The sequence below is a fragment of the Rhopalosiphum padi genome, chromosome 1, assembly GCF_020882245.1.
Source record: "Rhopalosiphum padi isolate XX-2018 chromosome 1, ASM2088224v1, whole genome shotgun sequence".
Classification (NCBI taxonomy): domain Eukaryota; kingdom Metazoa; phylum Arthropoda; class Insecta; order Hemiptera; family Aphididae; genus Rhopalosiphum; species Rhopalosiphum padi.
The window spans coordinates 9,362,014-9,385,136 of NC_083597.1; the positions used below are offsets into that span (position 1 = coordinate 9,362,014).

General features: G+C 26.4%; 1 protein-coding gene across 1 annotated transcript; it reads right to left on the reverse strand.

The window, feature by feature from the left end:
- Window positions 1-234: 234 nt before the first annotated feature.
- On the reverse strand, window positions 235-11,788 carry LOC132918257 (erythroid differentiation-related factor 1-like). Its single transcript, XM_060979395.1, has 19 exons — window positions 11,352-11,788; window positions 10,251-10,462; window positions 10,078-10,183; window positions 9,701-9,847; window positions 7,531-7,671; window positions 7,276-7,451; window positions 6,940-7,199; window positions 6,647-6,870; window positions 6,367-6,580; window positions 6,172-6,296; window positions 5,906-6,111; window positions 5,611-5,846; window positions 4,927-5,106; window positions 4,598-4,830; window positions 4,393-4,530; window positions 4,168-4,322; window positions 3,858-4,027; window positions 3,531-3,792; window positions 235-1,330 (listed from the first exon to the last, which is right to left on the reverse strand). The coding sequence occupies exons 1-19, from the start codon at window positions 11,352-11,354 to the stop codon at window positions 1,207-1,209; spliced, it is 3,312 nt and encodes a 1,103-aa protein (XP_060835378.1). The 5' UTR covers window positions 11,355-11,788; the 3' UTR covers window positions 235-1,206.
- Window positions 11,789-23,123: the final 11,335 nt, after the last annotated feature.

A 23,123-nucleotide genomic window follows, 5' to 3' on the forward strand; every position in this document is an offset into this window, starting at 1 on the left:
ACTCTGTGTATAAATAATTCATAATATGTATTTAAATATTTTATACCAACTATTGTCTGGTAATAAGATTATTTGATTTTGCTGTTACTATAATAAAACACTTAGGAAAAAATTAAATTATTATTAACTAATGCTTATAGTAAAAGAAAATATAGGTAATATACACAAAAATAATTAAAAGCAAAGAAAGTACTCGCTTTTTGTACATTTATAAAATTGTTTTAATGTGTTTTTAATGATTAGCTACAAATATTTTTACTTTTTACAATTAATAGATAAATTGATATGGAAATAATTTTTCAAAATAAATTTTAAAGTACTTAAGATGACATCATATCCACATACCAAAATTTACGTTCAGCATGTACAATTTTATTGTATTAAACTAACCACTTAAATATTTAAGTGAATCGGCCTAATATTAAGGATAAAGGTAAGAATATTATCTATGTTTTTTAGTTAGATTCTTATGATATTTAAATTTTAAAATTATTTATGATTATGTAAAATAATAATACATAAAATGCTTATAATTTGCCAAAAAATTTAAATATTGTAAAAAACTAAAGAGAAAAACGTTTGATGTCATACTTTCAAGTTTGAAAATGGGTCAATTCACTCAAATATTTAAGTCAATAATGAAAAATTGGAACTGTGGATGTATATTTAATATTTAAGCATGTTTTGAATTATTAAAACAAAGACAATACATACAAGTACTATCTTCTCTTGAATAACAAACATTGCTAATAAATAAATGAATAGACCTTAATATACTCATAAACTGGTTTTGTCTATATTAATAACATAAAGCAATATGAGCTGAAATAGAGAGTGTAATTAAGTATATTAAGTAATAAACGATGAAATTTATAATAAAGAGTTGTAGTTAAAACTATAATAAATGCCCTTTATAAGAGATCCAATTTGAATTCACAAAGCCAGTCTATGAGTATAAAGTTTATAGATTACACCCATATTAAAATTAACATGGTTCATCAATTTTGATGCGTTTTAATTTGACATCAGTTAGTATTGACAAATTCTAGAACTAACTGTAAGGGGATTGTCTATCTTGTATCGATTTAAAACAATTTACGGACATATCTACCTTATTTGCAAATAACTTACCAATTTACTTACTATCTATGATGGCAAACAGAAATAATATTACAAATAACATAAATTATACTTTCTTGTCATAAATCATTTAAATGTAGATAATTGTTTTACAACTATCATTAACTGTGAATAACCATTTTCACCAATGTTATTTCTTAACAATAGACTATACATTGTTTTTAGTTCATCTTCTTTGTCCACCAACCATCTGTATAAACAAATTCATTTTGAATTACTATCACATAATTTTATTTTAAACACTATATATTTGCTCTTAATAAACAAAATCGTTTGAATCTGGCATTTTCCTCTCTCACTGGAAGTCTATCATTTATCTCTCCAATTTTAAAAAGCGGTAATCCTTCATTGATTTCAAACTATTGTCCAATCTTAAAATTATTTATCATTCTATCATTTCTAAACTTTTCTCTAAATTAACATCATCAAAAATAACAATTTATTGCTCCTCATTTTTTAATAATAACCAATTTGACTTTATCCCCAGTGCTCTGCATGCAATAATCTAGCCTTGGTTAAAAATATAATATTACAATCCTTTTAATGCTGCGCTAAACAGATACAATATTATAAACTGACTTTGCTAAAGCATTTGATAGAATTAACCATGATATTTCATTTTGTTAACTAGTCATTTAGCTCCCTGTTGTTATGGTTTCGTTCTTATCTTTTTGATCTTCGTATAGCTATTAATAAGGCCAACACTTATATGCATTTGCATATTTTTATTGATTGGTCTAAACTCTAAAAACTAGCTAGTTTATACCAAAATTTGTTTCATAACCCAACAATGATGTATAGGAAATTTTATTTTGCATATAATAGTATTTTTGCATTTGCAGGACATATTTTATGATTTTGTACATTTTAAGAGAATATTTATATTTTTAAGACTCGACGAATTGAGAATAACTAAATATTTAATATAATATAAAATTATTTCATTTATTTCATTCATAAAAGTTATTATGGATAATTTAACTTATTAATAAAAATAGGTAAGATAACTAATCTTAATCGATAACCGGAAATGTCCAATACCAATTGCATAACAATATCACATAAATACGTTATATTATATTTTATTGTACCTGTCGTAATCATCAGTAGTGGTTCATACTTGTGTGGTGCGTTATTAAATTAATAAATAATTTTAAAATGCCGAAAGTGAAAACTTCTTCCACTTTTTTAGAGCCTATTTTAGTAATTTTTAGGGCATAACTGCATATATATTTTATTGATTTTTAGGGCATATAATTGTTGCCCTACTTATTAAACACCAAAATTATGTATCTGTTTCCTTCAGTCCCTTTGGGCAACCCTCGATTGACTCATTTGTCCACTTTGCTTTTTAATATTTATGTAAATTATCTTCCTAATGCCATCAAACATTCTCAACTATTTCTATTTGCTAACGACTCAAAACTTATAAACGTTATAAAAGCATCGGGACACAATTAATTTACAGGATATTGATAATCTAGTGAAAGTCTGAAAATAATTGCCTTGCTCTAAATATTAAGAAATGCAAATCCATGTGTTACACCTTAATAAAGAACTAGATTAATTTTAATTACTCTATTTCAGGAATAACACTCAAATTGGTATATAATTTTGTAGAACTTGGGGTAGTGTTTAACTCTAACTTGAATTTCTCAAATCACACCACAATGATTGATTAAAAACATAAATTTAATCTAGGATTTATCAAAAGAACATTGATGACCCAACCACACTGAAAAAGCAACTGTTTGCTTGTCCGCTCTAATTTCAAATACTGCCCTCTAATTTGGACCAACAAATACAAATAAACAGAACAAAACTATTGAGTCGACACAAAATAATTTTTTACGGTTTATCTCTTATATCTAATAAATATAGTAAATATAATATATCTAGGCCGATTCATAGGTCAAATCAAAACATTTTTAATTTTTTTTTCCCTAATGACAGGCATTCATTTTTACTATAAATATTTGTACGCAACTCAATATTAAGTTTTAATGACTGCTCTGAACTTCTTGCCCTAATCTAATTTAAAATAAATACTTTAATACCAGAGATCCTAAACTATTTTATTAAATTCATTCAAATAGGAACTATATAATGAATAGCCCTGCCAATCTTCTAATGATTGCAAGTTATAAATATGTATTTGACTATGATTAGCTGTCCTTGAATTCTATATATTATTTTAATTCTAAAATCAAAATATTTTTAGTATTAAATATGTTCATAATAAATTAGTTTGTAATTGCACTATACATTATCGTATTATAATAGGACTTACTGTCCATATATTTGAAAAATAAATAAAGAAATAATACATCAGTTATATACTTATATACAATAAACATAATAATTTCATAATTGATAACAAGATCACTTACTTAAGTTCTCTTACTGGTGACTTATTAAAGGCCAAGTGGGTCATACATTTCAAGAGTTTAAGCACATTTTCTTCTAAAATTAAAAAAAAATGAAGTTTTCTCATTTCAAAGTGTAAGTCGTCTTCAATAGCCAACTCCTCAGGTTGATCAGTACTATGTAAATATTTTATTGTGTCCTTATTTTCAGAAAACATTTGAAACACAGCAATACATTTTCCCAATGTTCTTATAATAGATTCAACATTTTTAAGATTCCATAGATCTAAGAGATAGAATTATAATAACTAAAGGTGCTAATTATTATCAAATAAATTGAGTACACTATACCTATCATTCCATCAATATATCGCATATCTAATGTTATCATTTTTATGAGAACTTCAAAAGATTCTAACGGGCGCTCTATTTTAAAATACATTTCAAATGCAATATTACAGTAAGACGTAATCTGAAGGAAAACAGGATGCAGCTCTGAAGACTTCTTAGTAATATATTTTCTAGTGAATAAACATAAATTAGTTAAAATAAGTTCATAACATTTAATAAGAATATTTATTACATAGTTTACTATTTAAAATAATGATATGTCAAGGTACAATTACTACTGATATGTTATGAAATAACATTTTATACATACTCTAGACGATCAGCAGATAACGATGCCAAACCTAAATGAATATATGCTACTTGATATTCATATACAAATCTATTTGGTGAATCATTTTCCAAATCGCAATATTTCAAAGCTTCCATGAATAAATTAATACATTCTCTATATTTATTAGAATTGCACTAAAATATAACAAAAAGCAATTTTGATTACAAAATATGTATTATAAAAACCCAAAAACTGTTTACTCACTCGACAAATGTCTAAATATGCGTGTACAGCTGCATAAAACAAGGTTGAAGATAATTGATAATAAACTTTATCCCACAAATGCGGATTAGAACTACGATCACCTAACTTTGATAATCTCTTCTTGTAAGCATTCCCATTCTTTAATTTCATACAATAATATATATTATTTCAACTGAAATTTAATCATTTAATTAAGGAAACTAACCTTGAAATTGAAAATCTCTTTTTTTATAAATTCATTAATAGGAACTTTATATTTTGTTGAATAATGTTCTATATATTTGTACAAATTTGCTGAGTTTGAATTTAACAGTGTAAAATTATCTTCATCATCACTTTTTTTAAATATATCACTTCCCAATGTAAAATACTGCTTTGATTTTTTTGTAAACAATTTTAACTTTAATGGATTTAAAGGAATATTATTAGTTATAGCCACTACATAAAAACAAAAATTTAAACAATGTAATAGAAATCACAACATAAAACATTTTATACATATATAAATGTATAAATAATTATACTTCAACTTACCAAATATTTCTTCTGTGTACAGTATAATGTATTCGTTGTAAACATTACCTAATTGTTTATTCAGATTATTTTTATTCTCAATATTACTTTCTACTGCTAAAGCACGTAAGTAACAATGTTCAGCTGCGTTCAACATGCTTTCTTTTGAATTATTGAGGATTGTCGGTATTAAATTTAAATCTATAACATTAAAATTAAAGATATTCCTATAATATAAATCGACTAACTGTCAATGAAATATTAATATTAGTATTCTATCATTGTAAGCACATTCGTAATATTATATTTTACTATTAACTTTTTTTTTTAATATGACCTGGTTCGTCCTTAAGATTTATAATAATATTATTATTTATTAATTATATAATACATACATTTTAAATGTCACAAAAATAATACAATTTTACTTTTTTTATTACAAGCATAAGTCCTCAAATTTAAGCAAAAAGTGAAGCGTGAGATCTGGGCTTTAGATGTATGTAAAGACATTCTTTCTCTTAACGTCAAACCATGTAAATAGTCCCTAATGCAATCCATTTGTATGTTACGTATATATTAGAGTTACATACTTATATGTATTATATAAAATAAAATTATGTTATTTATTTATATTAAATTCCCAAATTCTAAGTTTCTAAACTTCAATTTAAACACTATTAACTAACAGCAATATTATTTAATTACCTTTGTTAGTGTGATCAGAATTATTTAGCAATGCTTTTCTTAGTTCAAAATCATACATTTCATCAGTCTTAAGCTCAGTCATGTACTGTTCTAATTTATCCCAATATTTAAGAATAAACATACAGCAATTACCGCAAAGGTCTAAAATAGACCCAAATAAATGGTTGACATCGGTGTTAGTAACACATAGTTGACATTCAAATGATCGGCGGAAACATTTTAAAGCTAATCCAAAACTAAAAAAAAAATATGTTTAGCATTTAACAATTTAAAATTTGTTTTTCATTTAACTTACTTTTTGGATGTAAGACAATTTTTGCCAAAATTAAAATATGTATCAGATGCTTTTTTATAGAATATAAGCCTGAGGAGATTTTCACAATTATTGTCCTCAAAATTAAGTAAATTTTGCCAACTTGGTATATCATTCTTTTTAAATATTTCAGAATCAAGATACTGCATAGGTTTATTCTTGCTCTCGGACAACGATGCTCGTCCCTCCTTTTTTAAAATGAATTTTAAAATTGTTTATAAGCTAGCTAACTATTTTTTGTTACATACCCTAATATTTTTGTCACTCTTGAAATATTGTAAACAGCTCAAACTACTACCAATATAATACAAAGCCTTATAATAACATTCTTCTATATTTTTTACTAAATGCTTTGACTTAAAGTAATCTGGTACTAAAATAATGTATAATATTGTATTAAAAATCATAAATTATTTTCAAACAATAAAATAACTAAAAATTACTTTTGGGTATAATTTCTTTCTTGTGTGATACACATAAATTTTGTATGTCAACAGAATAGATGCCATAATCAAATTGAGTTGATGAAATGGAAGAATCATCATAGCAATTATCAGAGTCCTTACCCACTTCGGTTGAATTTATTATGATTGTCGATGGATTATTATAAATTGATATGTACATATCAGACAACATATAATTTACAGACATAACAATCTGAAAGTTAGGAAATATTATTTATAATTAGAATCGTAACTAACACTATGAATCATAAGTAATTACTTCAGGATATTTAGTTTTATCTAATAACTTTAGACAATTGTTTAGTAAAAGTTGAATAGTAACTGGATTATACAATTGTCCATCTTTTGGGTTATGTTTTAATTTATAAGCAACACGATATAACAACACAGCCAATGGAACTGCAAAAGGATTTGGGTTATCAATTAATGATTCCGAACATAATGTTGTCAAATCATAGAGTTTAACCGCATTGTCATTTTTTCCTGTAATTTAATTGATAAAATTCATAATAATCTCTAGTTTTAAATAAGACTCTGATAATTAATTTATACCTTTAAATAACAAGTATGAATGTCCAACACTATTAGCGTTTGATTTTAAAAATGATAATATATTTTGCATAACATCACTGATATCATTTGGCGAAAATGTTGATTCATCCAAATATGGTATATCTTCAGTTTTTACCAACTCATACTTTTGAACAATACCATTTTTATGATAACAAAATTCTATTTCAGGGATGTTGCACATTAAATTTTCTAGCCAATAATCAATCCCAGTAAACATACTAAGCGATTTAGACATATCTCTAAAATTAATAAAATAATATTAATATTCACTCACTCGATTAAATCATAAAATGTATTGCTAAATAAATATTAAACCTCAATCTTGTGCATAATGATGAATTATTATCACTTCTGAAAATTGGTAAATCTGTACCTATTAACATTTGCAAGTCTTCAAAATTCCATAAAAAATTTCGGTTAAATAAATTTTTGGTTTGGGGAAAATCTGGAAATACTTCTTCTGGTGTAAGTCTTGGTAGAGAAGAAACTAACTTTACATAATTTATACGCAAATTATTATGTTAAGTATGCAACTAAATTATAATGGTATTGTTTCAAAGTTAAACTTACTGGAGAATTTTCATTATGAAAAATTTTTATTTGATTATTATGAGAATCTAATCCTTCAATGGTATGGTGCAAAAATTTTGAAACCAAATATTCATTTTGAGTTTTTCTAAATTTATTTTGTTTATAAGTAATGCATTTCACCTATTATTAATAAACAAAAATACAAAATATTAAATTCAACAAAACATTATATACAAATTAAAATTAAAAACTTGATATTCAAGTAAACTAATATTTTTAACTCTGAAATTTCAGAGTTAATATTTTAAATCATTTTAAGTAATAAAAATCAGTTAATAACACATTGGCCATAATTAACCCGTCATTGGTATCGTGGTGAGCCCCTCTTTAGTATTTTGAGAACCACTCATTTATTATTTACTTGATTCATCTGATACTATTTATACCTTTAATTGGCATGTGACTAAATTTACTTTTGTAAATATTATGATAATTTTATAAATATTTCTTAATTAGATATCGGGATGCAATGTTAGCAATGTAGCATTATCCATGATATGCGCTCACTCGATAATATTGACATAATAATTATTTTTGAATAATGAAAAATAAATAATAATGACAATTTTATTATATTAATATGTATAAAAAATGATCATATATAATAAAAACCAAATAAAAATTTTTTTTTGAAATACCTATGTTTATGTAAAAAGTCTTAAAATATTGTAGTTTTTAATTTTTTTGGGGGTAAAATATTTATAATTAAGAAAAATCGTAAGAACATTTTTTGTTGACAACTAAAATATAAAGAATTTTATGTTAGTTTTAATATCCTATGTTTATTATATAATAAATAATGATGAAAAAACAACGGGGTGAGCGCAGTGCTCACTCAATACCAATGACGGGTTAATAATTATTCTGTCTTTTAAGTTATATTATTTTTTTCATACAAAAGAGTTAGTTGACTGTTTTTATTAGAGAAACAATATTTTTAGTACCCTAACATAATACAAAATAGATTAAAACATTGATATTATGGTGCTTACTAATAATAATACATAATTTACTTAACTTGAATAATATATTCATTTATTACATTATATCTTAGAAATTGTATATGTTACATTTTAATATTAAAATAAAACACTATAAAAAATCTTAAAAATTTATTAAAACCTGTACTAAAATTTAAATTTATATTTCTGTATATTATAAAAGAATAAACTGATTAAAAATTGTATAACCTTTCATTCATAGTAATAATTGCAATTAATAAGTATATTTAAGTGAAGATAGATATTGAATACAAATTAAATATTTGATAAAATAGTTTACATTCTGTTGTTATTTAGCAGAAATGCACTAAACATTTTAAATCTTTGTATACATGACAATTATTGATAATAAAAATATATTATATAACTTAAAAAAGTATAAATAAATTGAAGTTTGATGAGACAAAAATGTATTTAAATTGATAAAAAAAAAAATTATTCTTGGAAACTCTTAAAGAAGACAAAATGACATTACTGTGGTAGTGTGATTTATAAAAAAAAAACAATATTATGGCTTGAAGTTATAAAGTATTTTTTTTTTATCTTTGTTTATATTATAGTATTATATAAAATATAGCCTGATAAGTATTTTTCATTATGAAACACATTACAATAAAAAATAATATTAAGTTATACAATTAGGTTCTTAACTGATAATATACTGTTTATTAATAAAACTTTTTATTATTAGATAAAAATTTGCTGTAGGTACCACAACAATAACAAAAAATTAGTATAATAACCTATCTAGTAATTAGGTATACCTTAAGTATGTCTTGATGTCTTCGACTCTTCAATAAATACAGAGTGAAGTTTTTCACAATTCAAAAATATACTTGCTGAAAACCAGCATGCATTTATATTTGTAAATTTTAATGTTTTTACTTTTTTTAGTATTAAAATGTCAACTGTAACTTTCTAGTTAAAACAAAAAAATATTATAAAAATAAACTTTTATTTTAATTAATTTTTATTCAAAATTTTTTATTCAGATATATTTTTTAATAATTAAATTGAATGCAAAAATATTTGTTTTGTTTTTATTTGCAACATTCAATAATATGAGTGTACAAATACATACTTTTATACATAATTTTTTACGTAATTTATTTAGACAATTAACTCATTCTAAATACGTCTAAGCTTACCTCAATATCAGAAGATTTTACAATATTTTTGTAAAAGAATTCTTTCAACCAGACCCATTTTTTGAATGTACTTTGTATCAAGTGTTCCTCAATATCAAATTCATCTAATAATAATGTCTTATCAATGTTATGAACCATAATGCTAACCTTTAAAATAATTTGGATTGTTAAATTTTAAAAGCAATATCATAAAAGGAAAATGTTTTATTAACAAAAATAATTAAATTGTGCTTAAATACCCATTGTAGATTCATCTATTTGTATTTAAAGCCTTTTTAAATGTATTAATAATAAAATAATTTAGTATAGCAAAGTATACATGTTTTTGTATTTCATACATTTAGCAAAAATATTTAAAAATAATAATATTAACTTACAGATTTGTTATTGTATGGTATCTTACACAAGTTCTTAATATTTTTTGCATCTGACACAATGTCCACATTGCCAATGCAATCAAGATTCATATTAGCCATTTGAAAACTAAACAACAATACGAATTGAAAGTTTTGATATTTATGTAAAGATTAATTTTCCCTGTATATCTTACCTAGATAAACCATGAAAATTACCAGATGTGTGTCGCACACCCAATGATTCAGCCTCAAGTCTATGAAAATTTTTTGGTTTTAAATTTAGATTAGTATTAACTTTGAGACGAATAAAATTAGGCGTTAGAACCGTTGAAGCCTTAACGACAGATTTTGATTTCAATTGAACATGTTTATCTTTTAAAGTACTGTGCTGAATATTTTGTTTGTCCTAAAAATAAAATATACAAATCACACTTAAACAACTGAAAAATAATTTGTTATAGGTACTACTTAAGATGATATATATCAGTGTTTCCCAACCTTTTTACCACCACGGACCACTTCCACAATATTTTATAGGTCGCGGACCACCTCAATTTTACACAAACTAGGAAGACCTTTTTTTTTTTTTTTTGCTCATTAACAAGAATACACAAAATTTATTGAAAAATTTTTATTATTTTACTGTACTATTATATATAATTATCCATATTTAATATAACTATCATCATATTTCCTCTTTCGTGACATATTCTTGACTTAGTCCGACTAGGTTTCAAAAAAATAACACTTAAAAAAACTAAACTATAAACTTTTAATTTCTTTCAAAACGTACTGCGTGGTAATCAAACGAATAACGAGCGCATACTGAATAACAGTTATTTGTCGGTACTCATAAAGTATAAATATATAAGCAACGATGTTTGCAATTGACATGATCATTATCGTTCGCGATAATAGTATAATTTATTACTCTGATACCTACACACTTATAAAAGTGGAAAATACTTATCGGTCGTCGGCAGAAACAACGATAAGATAACCGTATATTACGGTAAAATAAAATATTTTTCGCTGTTCAAAAAAAAAAAAATAATTTTTAATAGAAAACTAAGAAAGGTACCGCGGACCACCTATGACTGGCCCACGGACCACCGGTTGGGAAACACTGATATATATAAACGACAATGACATTATATGAGTATTCATGTCAGTTGAATAGTACAAGTAAAGTCGTATAAATACGATTATTTGATACACACTATTGAAAAATGAACACATAATTCGTTTAACAATAGCAAGTTCTATCGAAAATGTGGAAAATTGTTGTAACTCACCATGATAGTCGAAGTTTAGATATCTAACCGAAGAAGCAGACAATTTTCTACTTCGTTAACACGCGGCAATGGTTACTATTTACCGACGAGTGATTTACGGTAGTCTCGTCTCACACCACTTTAATAATAATATGACTACTACGATTATGCGATTGACGAATACCTATATAAGTACCTACACCAAATCACGATCAAATGAGACACGACGGTAACGGACAGAGGACGCAACACCATACGGTTCAAGAAATCTCACTGCACGCCACCGACATTTCAACAATTGCAGTCCAAGCAGTAAAAGAAGTAAGAACGTATAATTTATAGGTAGGTACTTAAAATAATATTTAATATATTAATACAGTTTTATTACATAGAAGTATAGACGGTAATGAGATATTTGTGAGGTTCTTAAACGACTTAAACAGCGTCACGAGTTCTCGACGCACCGTCAACCACGACTATCAGTATCTCATCGTTTATCAGTTTAACTCACGATTATCAGGCAAAAAAATAGATAACCGTATTTTTACCTACTTCAACAAGTAGTGAACAACACTGTTTTTATCGTCAGCTGACTGAACATGACATCGATCGATAGCGGTGGCGGCGTATGAAATTTACAATCGGGACCGCGGCTTAGAAGAGGACAATGCGCAAGCGCAGCCATACAATGTACAGCTGCGGTCACGACCGCCCCTTGCGAAGGCCACCATCACGTTCGCGTTTTTTAATGCAAAGCCGTAGCGAGACACATCAGTGCTCCTGGCCATTTTAACATATTTCCGCCCTTGTAAATAATTAATCCTCCCCACACCCAACTTTTTTACAACAAAGATGTTTGAATATTAATTCGATTTCTTTTTTTAATTATTGTTTTGCGAGTGTGTCAACAAACTTATGTTTTTACATTATTTGAATTCAAATTTAATCGATAAAAAATAAAAACCAACAAATGGAAATGACAATTTTTTAAATACCTACTAGATACTTTCATTTTTTTATAACTAAACAATCTTATTTATATTGGAATATGATAATGTGAATAGGTTACCTACTTATTAATACATATTTATGTGTATATTATATAAACGGAAGTTAAATTTTAAGTTATATCTTTAACTTTGACATGTAACTTATATATATTTTAATAATAATATTCAAATCAATTTTGAAAATTTTTACTATCACTCAGCGTAATATTATAACGTCATATATTTTATTTGATAAGCATTTTTTATTATTTGTATACTAAATATACAGGGTGATTTTTTTATCGAAGAATATTCATTACTTCTGAAAGTATAGACTTTTTACCAAATTTTTTTTTCTAAAAATTTTAGTTGCATACTTTTCTACATTTGTATAACACTTTAATTTTTTTCACCCTTATATTTATTGGTCAAACTATTATCAACTTTTGATTTTCAAATGGCAACCTATATACAGTATAGGCTATACTTAAAATGTCATAAAGTAGTAAAGCTATTTTTTTTATGATTTCTAACGTTCAAATTATTATTTTTCGTTAATTAATTTGTGAGATATAGCTTTTCAAAGTTGGGCGGTTTTGGTTTTTATAATACTTCTTGTTTCTGAAGACCAGTAGTCACATGGGTAATAAATAATAAGAGATACATATTTTTATATGTTATATTTACGTTATTATCATTTAAGTGTCATGGTGGTATGATATTAGTTATTGACAACTGTCATTGTCAATGGTTATTGTAGTTAAAAGTTATTAAGTTGATTATGAATATATTATACTTGTAAGTAACGTGTGACAATTTTGTACCTATGTATTAAAATATATACAGAACACGATATGACACGGTGGAGGAGTGTGAATCCAGCAGCTGGATCTTATCACTCCTTTAACTGTGGTTTTAACTAGCTGTCAAATGATTTATTCTAATTAATTTACTTGAGTTAACCATGCTGTGTACAACTTACCAATTTGTTGTAGGTACGAGAAATACTCAGTGCCATATTTATGTAAGGACAAATGGGACATTTGCACTAGGCATTAGGCCCACTCGTAAGAGGGGCCCACCAACTTCAGTCATATAAAATTAATTATATACCGTTTTATCACAATATTTTGAGAAAACACAATTTTACTTGATGGTGGGTTATACTGTATGTAAAAAGTATAATGGGGATTTCTCGAAAACGACGGTTTTAGTCAGCATTGACGATAACAAAATTTCATTGTCGTTATTATCGTCGTAATATTATATAATAATAATATAATAATATATTACTGATAATCGTAATATAATACTATTGACGTTGTCTTGCACTCTTGCGTAGTTGCGTGATGCATTCAGTCCTGCGATTTACGTCAATCATATTTATTTTATATTTATTAGTCATTTGTAAATTATTTTTAATAATTTAAAATTTCAAAATAATATTTAAGTGGTTTAATGAAGAGAAAATTAAATTATAAACGAGATCAAGAAACAAAAAAATTACACGGTAGTTACTAGTTTGGATAAATTTACATTTAGAACTAATTTATATCATCCCATGGATATTAAGTTATTATATATTTATATGTATGTGATATTACTATGAAATATCACAAAATATTTTTCTGTAATATTACAGTAATAATATTGAATATATGATTTTTTAATATTGTTGAGATATTTGGTGGCAACAGAAATATAATGATTTTTAAATGTCAGCAAAAACAAGCATTAACAATCGCAGAAATATTTATGTTATATACTTATATTAAATTAACAAATTTGGCGATATTACATGTTGCAGTGAAATATTACATACATATAAAATAAATATAATATTATAATATAACTTATGAAAAATCCTTATCGTGGCAGTCAAAATTACCTATAGTACAACAAAAATAGATGAAATATTGAACTCCTCTCCACAAGGAAATTTGATACTTGATTATTATATATATGACAAATATATAAACGTATTTTTTTGTAAATTGAAGACGATTTTATTGTTAAAAAAAATTCAAATTTGAAAATGAAATCATGAAATCATCAATCGTTCATAATTATTTTATTGGCATTTATAATTATAGAACAAGCAGGAATATTTTCAATAACGACAAAACACACTCTAGTAAGTATAGATACAATTATTAATTAAATGGCGCTAAGTCCTAGGCGATTAGATTTTGTTTAGTAATCTCACAATACAATGTTATTTAATTACAATAAATAGTTAATAGCCCATAAATTTTAGCTATTATTGCCTCATAAATCATATAATTTTCATATCTAAAGCATGTTTAATTTACAAAAATAAGTATTATATTGTATGTCATAATTAAATTTAATCATGATTTTTTTAATTGACAGTTCTTTTGACGAAACATTTCAATTGAATACGAATTAGTCGTTATTGTAACAATAAACCTACATGATTTTACAATAATAATAATTTTTATATTTTAAACGCAGAACTATACTAATATATTTTCGTAGTCATGTTAGTTAAACAAAAAAAAAACAAATTACGCCTACCGGGTTTGCGAAGTGTTTTTAAAAATATCTTTTCTATTCAAATAAAATGTGTATATAGTAGATATACGTACTATAGATAATAGATAATAACTTATAACTAGAGCACGGATTTCTATGCAATTGCATAATTTTTTCCTTTTAATATTTTTGGATTTTTATCAGTTATCTCCACAAATCATCAAAATTAGAAGCTAATGGTAAAAATTTTTTTTGCATATTTCTGCATATTTAAAAGTTATTGCATATTTTTGTATATTTTGGAAAAATTCAAAATTTATTGCATATTGAAGCGAAAATTTAAAAAAATGTATAAAATAATATTTTGTCAAGTAGAAAAATTAAAACCAAATTTCATAGTCACTAAATAATAATTTATACATATATTTCGTTATAAGATAAATAATCGATTACAACGTAAAAATTAATTCAGTGTTATTAGGCGAAAACATTCAGCTCGAAGATCAAGACCCGACAATACTAAGTTGCTTCAAATATGCCCCAATAACTTCGGTTGACGTCGAACGTTCGTTCTCAGTCTTTAAAAATATGTTAACAGATAAGGCGATAAATGACACAGCTTCACAGAAGAAAAACTTGAAATGTATATGATTATTCATCTTAATAATAAATACAATTTTAAAAATAAATCAAGTTCAGAAAATTCCCTAAATTTATTTTTATTAAGTATTTAAGTAATTAATTATTATTAGTTTTATTGTAAATTTTAAATAAATAAAAAATTTTTGCATATTTTTTACATATTTTCATAATTTTGACTGCATATTTTTTGCATATTTTCATGATTTTTACTGCATATTATATGGCATATTTCGATACTTTTAAGTGCATAAAAATCCGCGCTCTACTTATAACAATACCATTATAACTGTCGTTTTTGTATTTACTGTTTAGGCATTTTAGTATTAAATACTATTAATAATATTTCAATGTTGAAAATAAATAAAACCTGAGATTTTGGATGATTTAAAAAATTATCCTGTACAACAAAAATATAATGTTGGTGTCCTTACGCATCTATGTATATTATACACTATACAGAGTAATTATTTTAACAGTGAACAACCATTTCGAAAATGATTAAACGTTTTTTGGAGTAAGTTTTTTTTTTTTTGGATATAAATTCTAACTTTTTATATTGACATTATTTTTTTTATCACTAAAACCTTCATTAACTTTTAATTTTTAAATCGGAACTTATATTTTTATTTTCATAAGCTGAAGTAATATTTTTAAATAAAGATATTGATTCGTAAATATTAAATATCGAACGAACAGTTTTTTTTAATTAGTATCTATTTAAATTTTAGATAAGAAAAGTGAAGTGCAGCAATGGGCGTTCCGTATATTTAAAATTTAAAGTTGAAAAGCTTATAAACAAAAATAAAAAAACATTAATTTAATATTTAAACATTTTAAAAGTACCATCCTTCAAATATTACGAAACTATAAAAATACACAAGACTGTCAAAATCAAAAGTTAACAATGGGTTCACCATATTGGTGATATTTTATGTTGCTCGTGAATTTATTTGCCGAATTTCAAATTTCTATAAAAAATACTAAATAGTCAACCCATTACGAAACAACGATTGGATACTGTGATTACTGTTAAAAATATATACATAATTCACATATTATTTAGTAAGTGAACTTCTAATAATGTATAATAAAATATGTCTGCAATATATACGACGGTTATCATAATACTATATACATTTATATAAATATTAAATATATATATATAATTTATTTAACGGACGGGTGTCCAATTTACATAATAAGTGGAGCGGGGAGGGGGTCAGCTATGGTTAGGGAGGTGGAGGATCAGCAAGGGGTGGGGTGAATATATGTCACGTGCGCGACCGTGCGGCAGGACCAGCAAGGATGTGGAGGATCAGCAGGACTAGGCTCCAGAATGCCTCTTTTCATATTACTATAATACATAGGGTATACATTTGATAGAAAATTAATATTAAAGATATACATACAAGTGAACATGTTAAATTATTTAAACAAACAAATTATAAACCATTTTATACCACAGTCTACGTTTACCTACGTTTTCACCGTAGAAACTAATATTCGCCAGGCGAATCCGAAGATTTGGAATTTCTGCGTGAATTATTGTCGGTGGCCAAGTGTTTGTCGTGGTTAAAATTTTTAATATTATAATTATTAATAACCATATAATTATTCCCCGTCCCATTTGTGATATTTAAATTACCTGCTGCTATAGAGTTCGGTGGTGCAGCATCTTTTTAAAAAAAATTTTTTAGTATCCCATACCTTTGAAATAAACCTGTATATATCGCCTGCAATGCGTTGACTTCGTGTGTGGTAATGTTAGATTGTACAAATGTCTCCGCTTTTTCCACTATTTTATTTAATAGATTTTTTATTTCATGCATTAGCATTCTCGCTTCTTTTTTGTTATTTTCCAGTTCCTTTAAAAAAAACATTACAAATTATTATACGGAAGAGCATTATAAAATATGGCAATATAAGAAAGGCAGTAGCTGTGTTTATTTTTGCCCTAATGTATTAAGTCCTCGACTTTTAGTGATAAGTCCTTAATTTTTGTGTTTCCATGATTTTAAAGAATATATTCCTATTTATATCATAAACTTTTTGTAATAATAATAAAATCATGATTGCTGACCGACCTAATAGTTAGTTATTCGTGATTACAATAATTTAACATTTATATTTTAGTGTTATAAAAAAACACATGAAAACTTATAGGCTATTAACGAATTTATTTTTGATAATATAATAAGTACCTATATCTAATTAGTTTTGAATTACATGAATAATTGCTTGTTGAGAGGGGTGGTATACTCTACCTTCAATACCCACCAGTTTATTCCTATGCAAAATAGTAAGTTATAATAATTCTTAATTTAAAAATGTCTATCATGTCTATTATGTAATATTATTTATTATTTCATAGATATTTACATTGAAAAAGAATTCACCACAGCTCTATCCAAATACAATGCACTTTATTAGCAAGTCGGTTTGGTGAATGTCATAAATAAATATTCTACGCAAATATTATTCATTAAATAAAAAAACATATTCACTTCCATTGTTCTTTTAACGCACGTGTAAACTCTAAAGTGATGAAAAAACATATAAAAAAGTACTGGGATTCATATAAACATTCAAAGTAATATTCCACATTTCATTGCTCTTGAATTATTATAACGTCGTTTCGACTATTATAGGATACACGCCTATTTTTATTATTATGCCCACTCTTGGTAAGTACCTTTTTTTGAATGATTTTTTTTAACAAACACACGATGCCCGTATCATAATATACTTAAAAAACTATCTTTATGACCCCCAATGCTGAAAAAAAAACGAAAAATTGTTCGCAGTAAACTCTAAACATAATCACACTTATACGATGGCGTTCATTAAGCAATATATATAATATATTAATATCACACACATGATTATTTTTAAATCTTTATTATAAAATTTTAAAAAACTTAATCATTTTAAAACTATTTAGAATTTTTTTTTATATTTAAATGTTACCTACTTTTGTATGTTATACATAGATTTATCAACTATCAGTTAAGTTATCATTAGAAACAAATAACGATAATCATATTTAAGAAAAAATAATCTTGAATATCCATGGACCTTAGTCGTTGTTTTTTGAAGTCTCGAAATAAATAAATAATTCAATTTACCTATTTAGTTGTAATTTTAGATAGGTAATAATTAATTATAATTTTGATTTTAAGGGAAGTGCTCCATCCTCCATGTATGTAAATGGTATTATAACTTATATTTTTTAGTGTTATACAATGCTGTTATTTTTATATTTTTGTCTAAACACAATTTCCGGATATTTAAAATTTATGAGAATTTCAAAAGTATAGATTTTGACGTTAAATACGCATTCAACATTTCATAGATTTTTTCTTCGTCATTAAGTCTTAGCGAATAAAGAGAATATTATGTTTATAATTTTATTAATCCAAACTGATAACTTATTGTAATATACATTTTATATTTTTATATTGAATAACAAGTATAATAACTAATGACAAATAATCAAAAATCCTTCGATAGTAGATAATAATATGCAACATTGCAACTGTCGACTGCATTTTGTATGAATTATGTTGCGTGAAATATATAATATTATGTCGGTGTGTTTGTGATATTCATCGGATGTGTGGTAGTTTTGCATGTCAGATTACAATGACGGAGTCGTTGTTTTCCACAGGGGTTCCGCTCTGTTTGTCGGTTTACTACATTCGAAAAGTGAAAAGACCATCCCGCTGGTTAATTAGTGCAATAATAATGATAATAAATAATAATGGCCAGAGTGAGTGAGACAGAGTGATACAGAAAAATTCCGTCCAAGGCCACGTGTTTGTAAACTCCTTCCGGACAAACTGAACCGAAACATCAGTGTCAAACGACCAAACGTCACCCGTTGCCGACACCGACGAACCGTACCGTTACGGATTGTGTAAATAAAATAGTTGGCCAACCAATACAAAGTACCGTGCCTACGCTACAAAATAATTATATCCAAATATCACAAAGAATTGTCGTAGTAAGATAGAAAATGTGTATATAACTAGAACAACTGTATTCATATTTTATTAACCTTTCGTAATTTTAAACAAAATTAAAAGTGTATACTAACATGAACATCCAAGAAATCAATGCATTACGTATCGTTATCAAGGTCAGATAGGAAACTATAGGTAATTCAACGAAGCTATGTTTAACCATTTTACTGGAAGTATCCCATGGTAAATCTGTATTTTTATTTCATAAAACAATAATACAATATAATAGGCTATGGTACCTATTCAGTACATGGGTTGACTTTTTCTTTAAATAGATTTTAAGTAAATTTCTAATATTATTTTTATCATAATATTATAAGTGGTTTCTAGGTAACCATTAAAATTTAAAAATAACATAATAAATTCTATAAAGTTTATAAAAACACATTAGATTTTAATCATAATTATAATATGAGTTGTAAAAATTGCGAAAAATCTAAAAATTTAAAAGAAATTAACCAAAATTCAACAAAGAATATCAAAAAGATGAATTGCGCGTGTATGTATCACTCACTTATTAGATATATCCTTGGTATATTTGGATACTTGAAAAATATACTATGTCTTCGTCGAAAGGATAACGATAATCATCTTAATAACAATTTGACATTCACATTTGTTATTGAAGGGTCATCAGATAAGATCAATCCAATACGTGACAAAATGCACGAAGAAAATGAAATATTGTTGCAATGTTGTAAAATATCATCGGAAAGTCTAGAATCGAACAATTGTCATGTTTGTTGTAAATTCAAAAAAATAACAAACAAATGCAGTGCTACTAAAAAGACTAAACCCTGCTGCCGCTGCAAAAGGCATTGTAAAACGGTTGACATTTGTGGATCAAACCAGAACTTGCATCATAAAACTAGTGAAACTATTGGAGTAATATGTGATAAACTTTCTTGTATCATCAAGAGACTCGGTCATCTAATAGATACATTACCAAATCAGAATGACTCGCCGAAAGATTGTTCCACAATTAAACCAAGTATACCTGATATAAAATCTCCCAGCGGAGTAAGTGATTCAATTGATTCAAAGTCGTCGTGTAACAAACACCCAGTCAAAAACGACTGTGCGAACCCGTCACTAAAAACCATCATTCCGGCAAACACTAACGAAATGCTTGTTAAAAGCATACACGAAAATAATGTACAATCAACACAATCCAAGACACGATGCCCAGTGGATATTCCCTGTAAAGAAAATCCTGCAATTAAAGAAATAGACTGTGACAAGAAATTAGATCGTGAGTTGCGATCGATCGATTTATGTACAGAGATGGAGGAAGATACAAATCAAAAACAAGACTGTAATATTGATAGCAAAATAAATATTAAAGACGACGAAACAAACAAAAACATCTGTACTGAAGCGCCTGCCAAACCTGACCCACCCGTAACTCCAGTTAAAATAACTAAACCAATTGCTTCAGTTATTTCAAACAAACCAAGATATGATCCATGTTCTAATCAGACTAAAGTTAAACAAGTTGTGAAAAGAAAACAATAAATAAACCTACTCAACGGACAACGGTAAATTTAGGATAAAAACAGACATTCTTTATTCTAAAGATTCACTCTATATTGTAAAAACACTAAAAACAATATTTTATTGGAAAAATAAATTGTATTCAGTTTTTATTTTAAAAATTTAAAAAATATAGAAATTGAAGTTGAAAATCATAGTTTTAGTTATTTTTTCATAAAACATAGGTATAATGTACCTATGAAATATGACAGTATTATCGGTGGTATTAATTCTACTATAATAGACACTATTATTATATAGTAGGATTAATTGAAATTTAATAAATAAGTCAATAGTAAGGCCGATTTTAAGATTAATTTTAAAATTATAGAACGTATATTATACTAGAAATTAGTATTTCGAATCAGTCATGAACATTCTGTTTTTATATTGTATTGTCAATACTCAATATAAGATGTTAAATAGATATTATAAATGTGAAATGGTGAACTACAAAATAAAAACTGAAGAACGCGGTTTCGCTATACACAGTACATTTGAGATTGGTACTTACTATACTTATTTATTAGGTAAATCACTGTAGGGACAATTTATAAAAATTCTGTATTATATTATATAACAGTTAATATGAAAAATAAACATAATTATATTACATATTTGTATATTTAATATTTTAGATTAGACCTACTATAGCCTTGAAGTAAGTTATAGACTTATATTGTGTTACTTACATGCATAATTCATGTGAGATTAATAGATCAGTCTGTAATTCGAAGGATAGTTTGCGTAATATTTTGTTTGTACAATTATAAGAAATTTCTTCATTCGATAAAAATGAATTTTTCCTGAAAAAATTGCGTATGTATGTTATTATACTATAGTATATATTTTAGAGTGTACTCGTATTAGTCAGTACTGAGTACTATCGACAAAAATGTAGAATTGTATGATTACAGGAACTTGCCCGATCATCGAATAAATGTATTACAATTAGGTATTCTAAATTCTAAAAACGGTAATAGCGGAAAGTTGCTAATCACTGATAAATGTTTTTTGAATTACAACAACATAACTAAAATCATTATCTTCTGTGGTTCGAAACAAATAATATATATTTTTTCGATTAAACTAAGAACAACTTAAGGGTACCTATCTCAACCTAATAAACTATGATGTACAAAATATCAAGCGTTTCTATGATATTTTATGAATTTCCAACTATTTTAAAATGTTCATGATCTGAACACTTTTTGTCGAAATAATACTTACGTTTAATAATTTTATCTATAAAGACTGTACAAAAATTCACAAAATGATCTATATTTTTTTTACTTAAATATGTAGGTATAAATAAGTTTTTTTTTAAATTCGACATATTATTATCAAACGGTCCGTGTATTTTTGAAGTTTGAGGATGGTCATAAAATTATACCACAAGGGGTACAAGGACGCAATGTCGGGGGCGGCGGCGTATTGTTACGTATTATATCGTCGCATATTATAATATGTATCGGAACTTTGACTGAGAGGGGACGGGAAGGACGGGACGATAAGATCTATATAAGAGTATTCCAAGAGACCGTGGATGATAAACTTATTATATAGCTGCTCTCGGACCGCGGATGCTCGCCGTGACAGACGCGGTGTTGAAATCGTAGTCGATTTCCTTTTACATGCAATATCGTACCGCTGACACCGACGCCGCCGCGGTTATACACAGCTATATATAATAATAATAATAATAATAGTATGCGCTATACGCCATTATGTCACCGTTCACGCGGAAACGTCCTGCCGTAGCCGTCGGTATGATAATTAAAAACCAAAAAATTCGACAGACAGTAATATATTATATTATAATAACCGATAATCCGATACAATAATATATATAATACGAATTATTGCTGCAGTTCGCCCGGGACGCGTGTGCAAACGATACTTTCGTACTATCGTACGATTATTATCGCCGTCCGCACAACTGCATAGTATTTGCAATTTCGTCTCCCATAGTCTTATTTTTACTATTGTTAATATCCGAATCCGATTAAAGCGTGTATACCTATGCTAACCCGACCGCGCGCGCGCACTACCGACACCACCATTTCGACTGCATAATACCACTTTACGGCGGTCTTATACGTTGTCTAATT

What these genes read in the sequence shown, in the direction of transcription:
- LOC132918257 (XM_060979395.1), bottom strand. An exon ending in TACCATACAATAACAAATCT is followed by an intron (nt 9,848 to 10,077) that starts GTAAGTTAATAT and finishes ATTATTTTAAAG; the next exon opens with GTTAGCATTATGGTTCATAA. An exon ending in TTATCTGCTGATCGTCTAGA is followed by an intron (nt 4,028 to 4,167) that starts GTATGTATAAAA and finishes TTTATTCACTAG; the next exon opens with AAAATATATTACTAAGAAGT.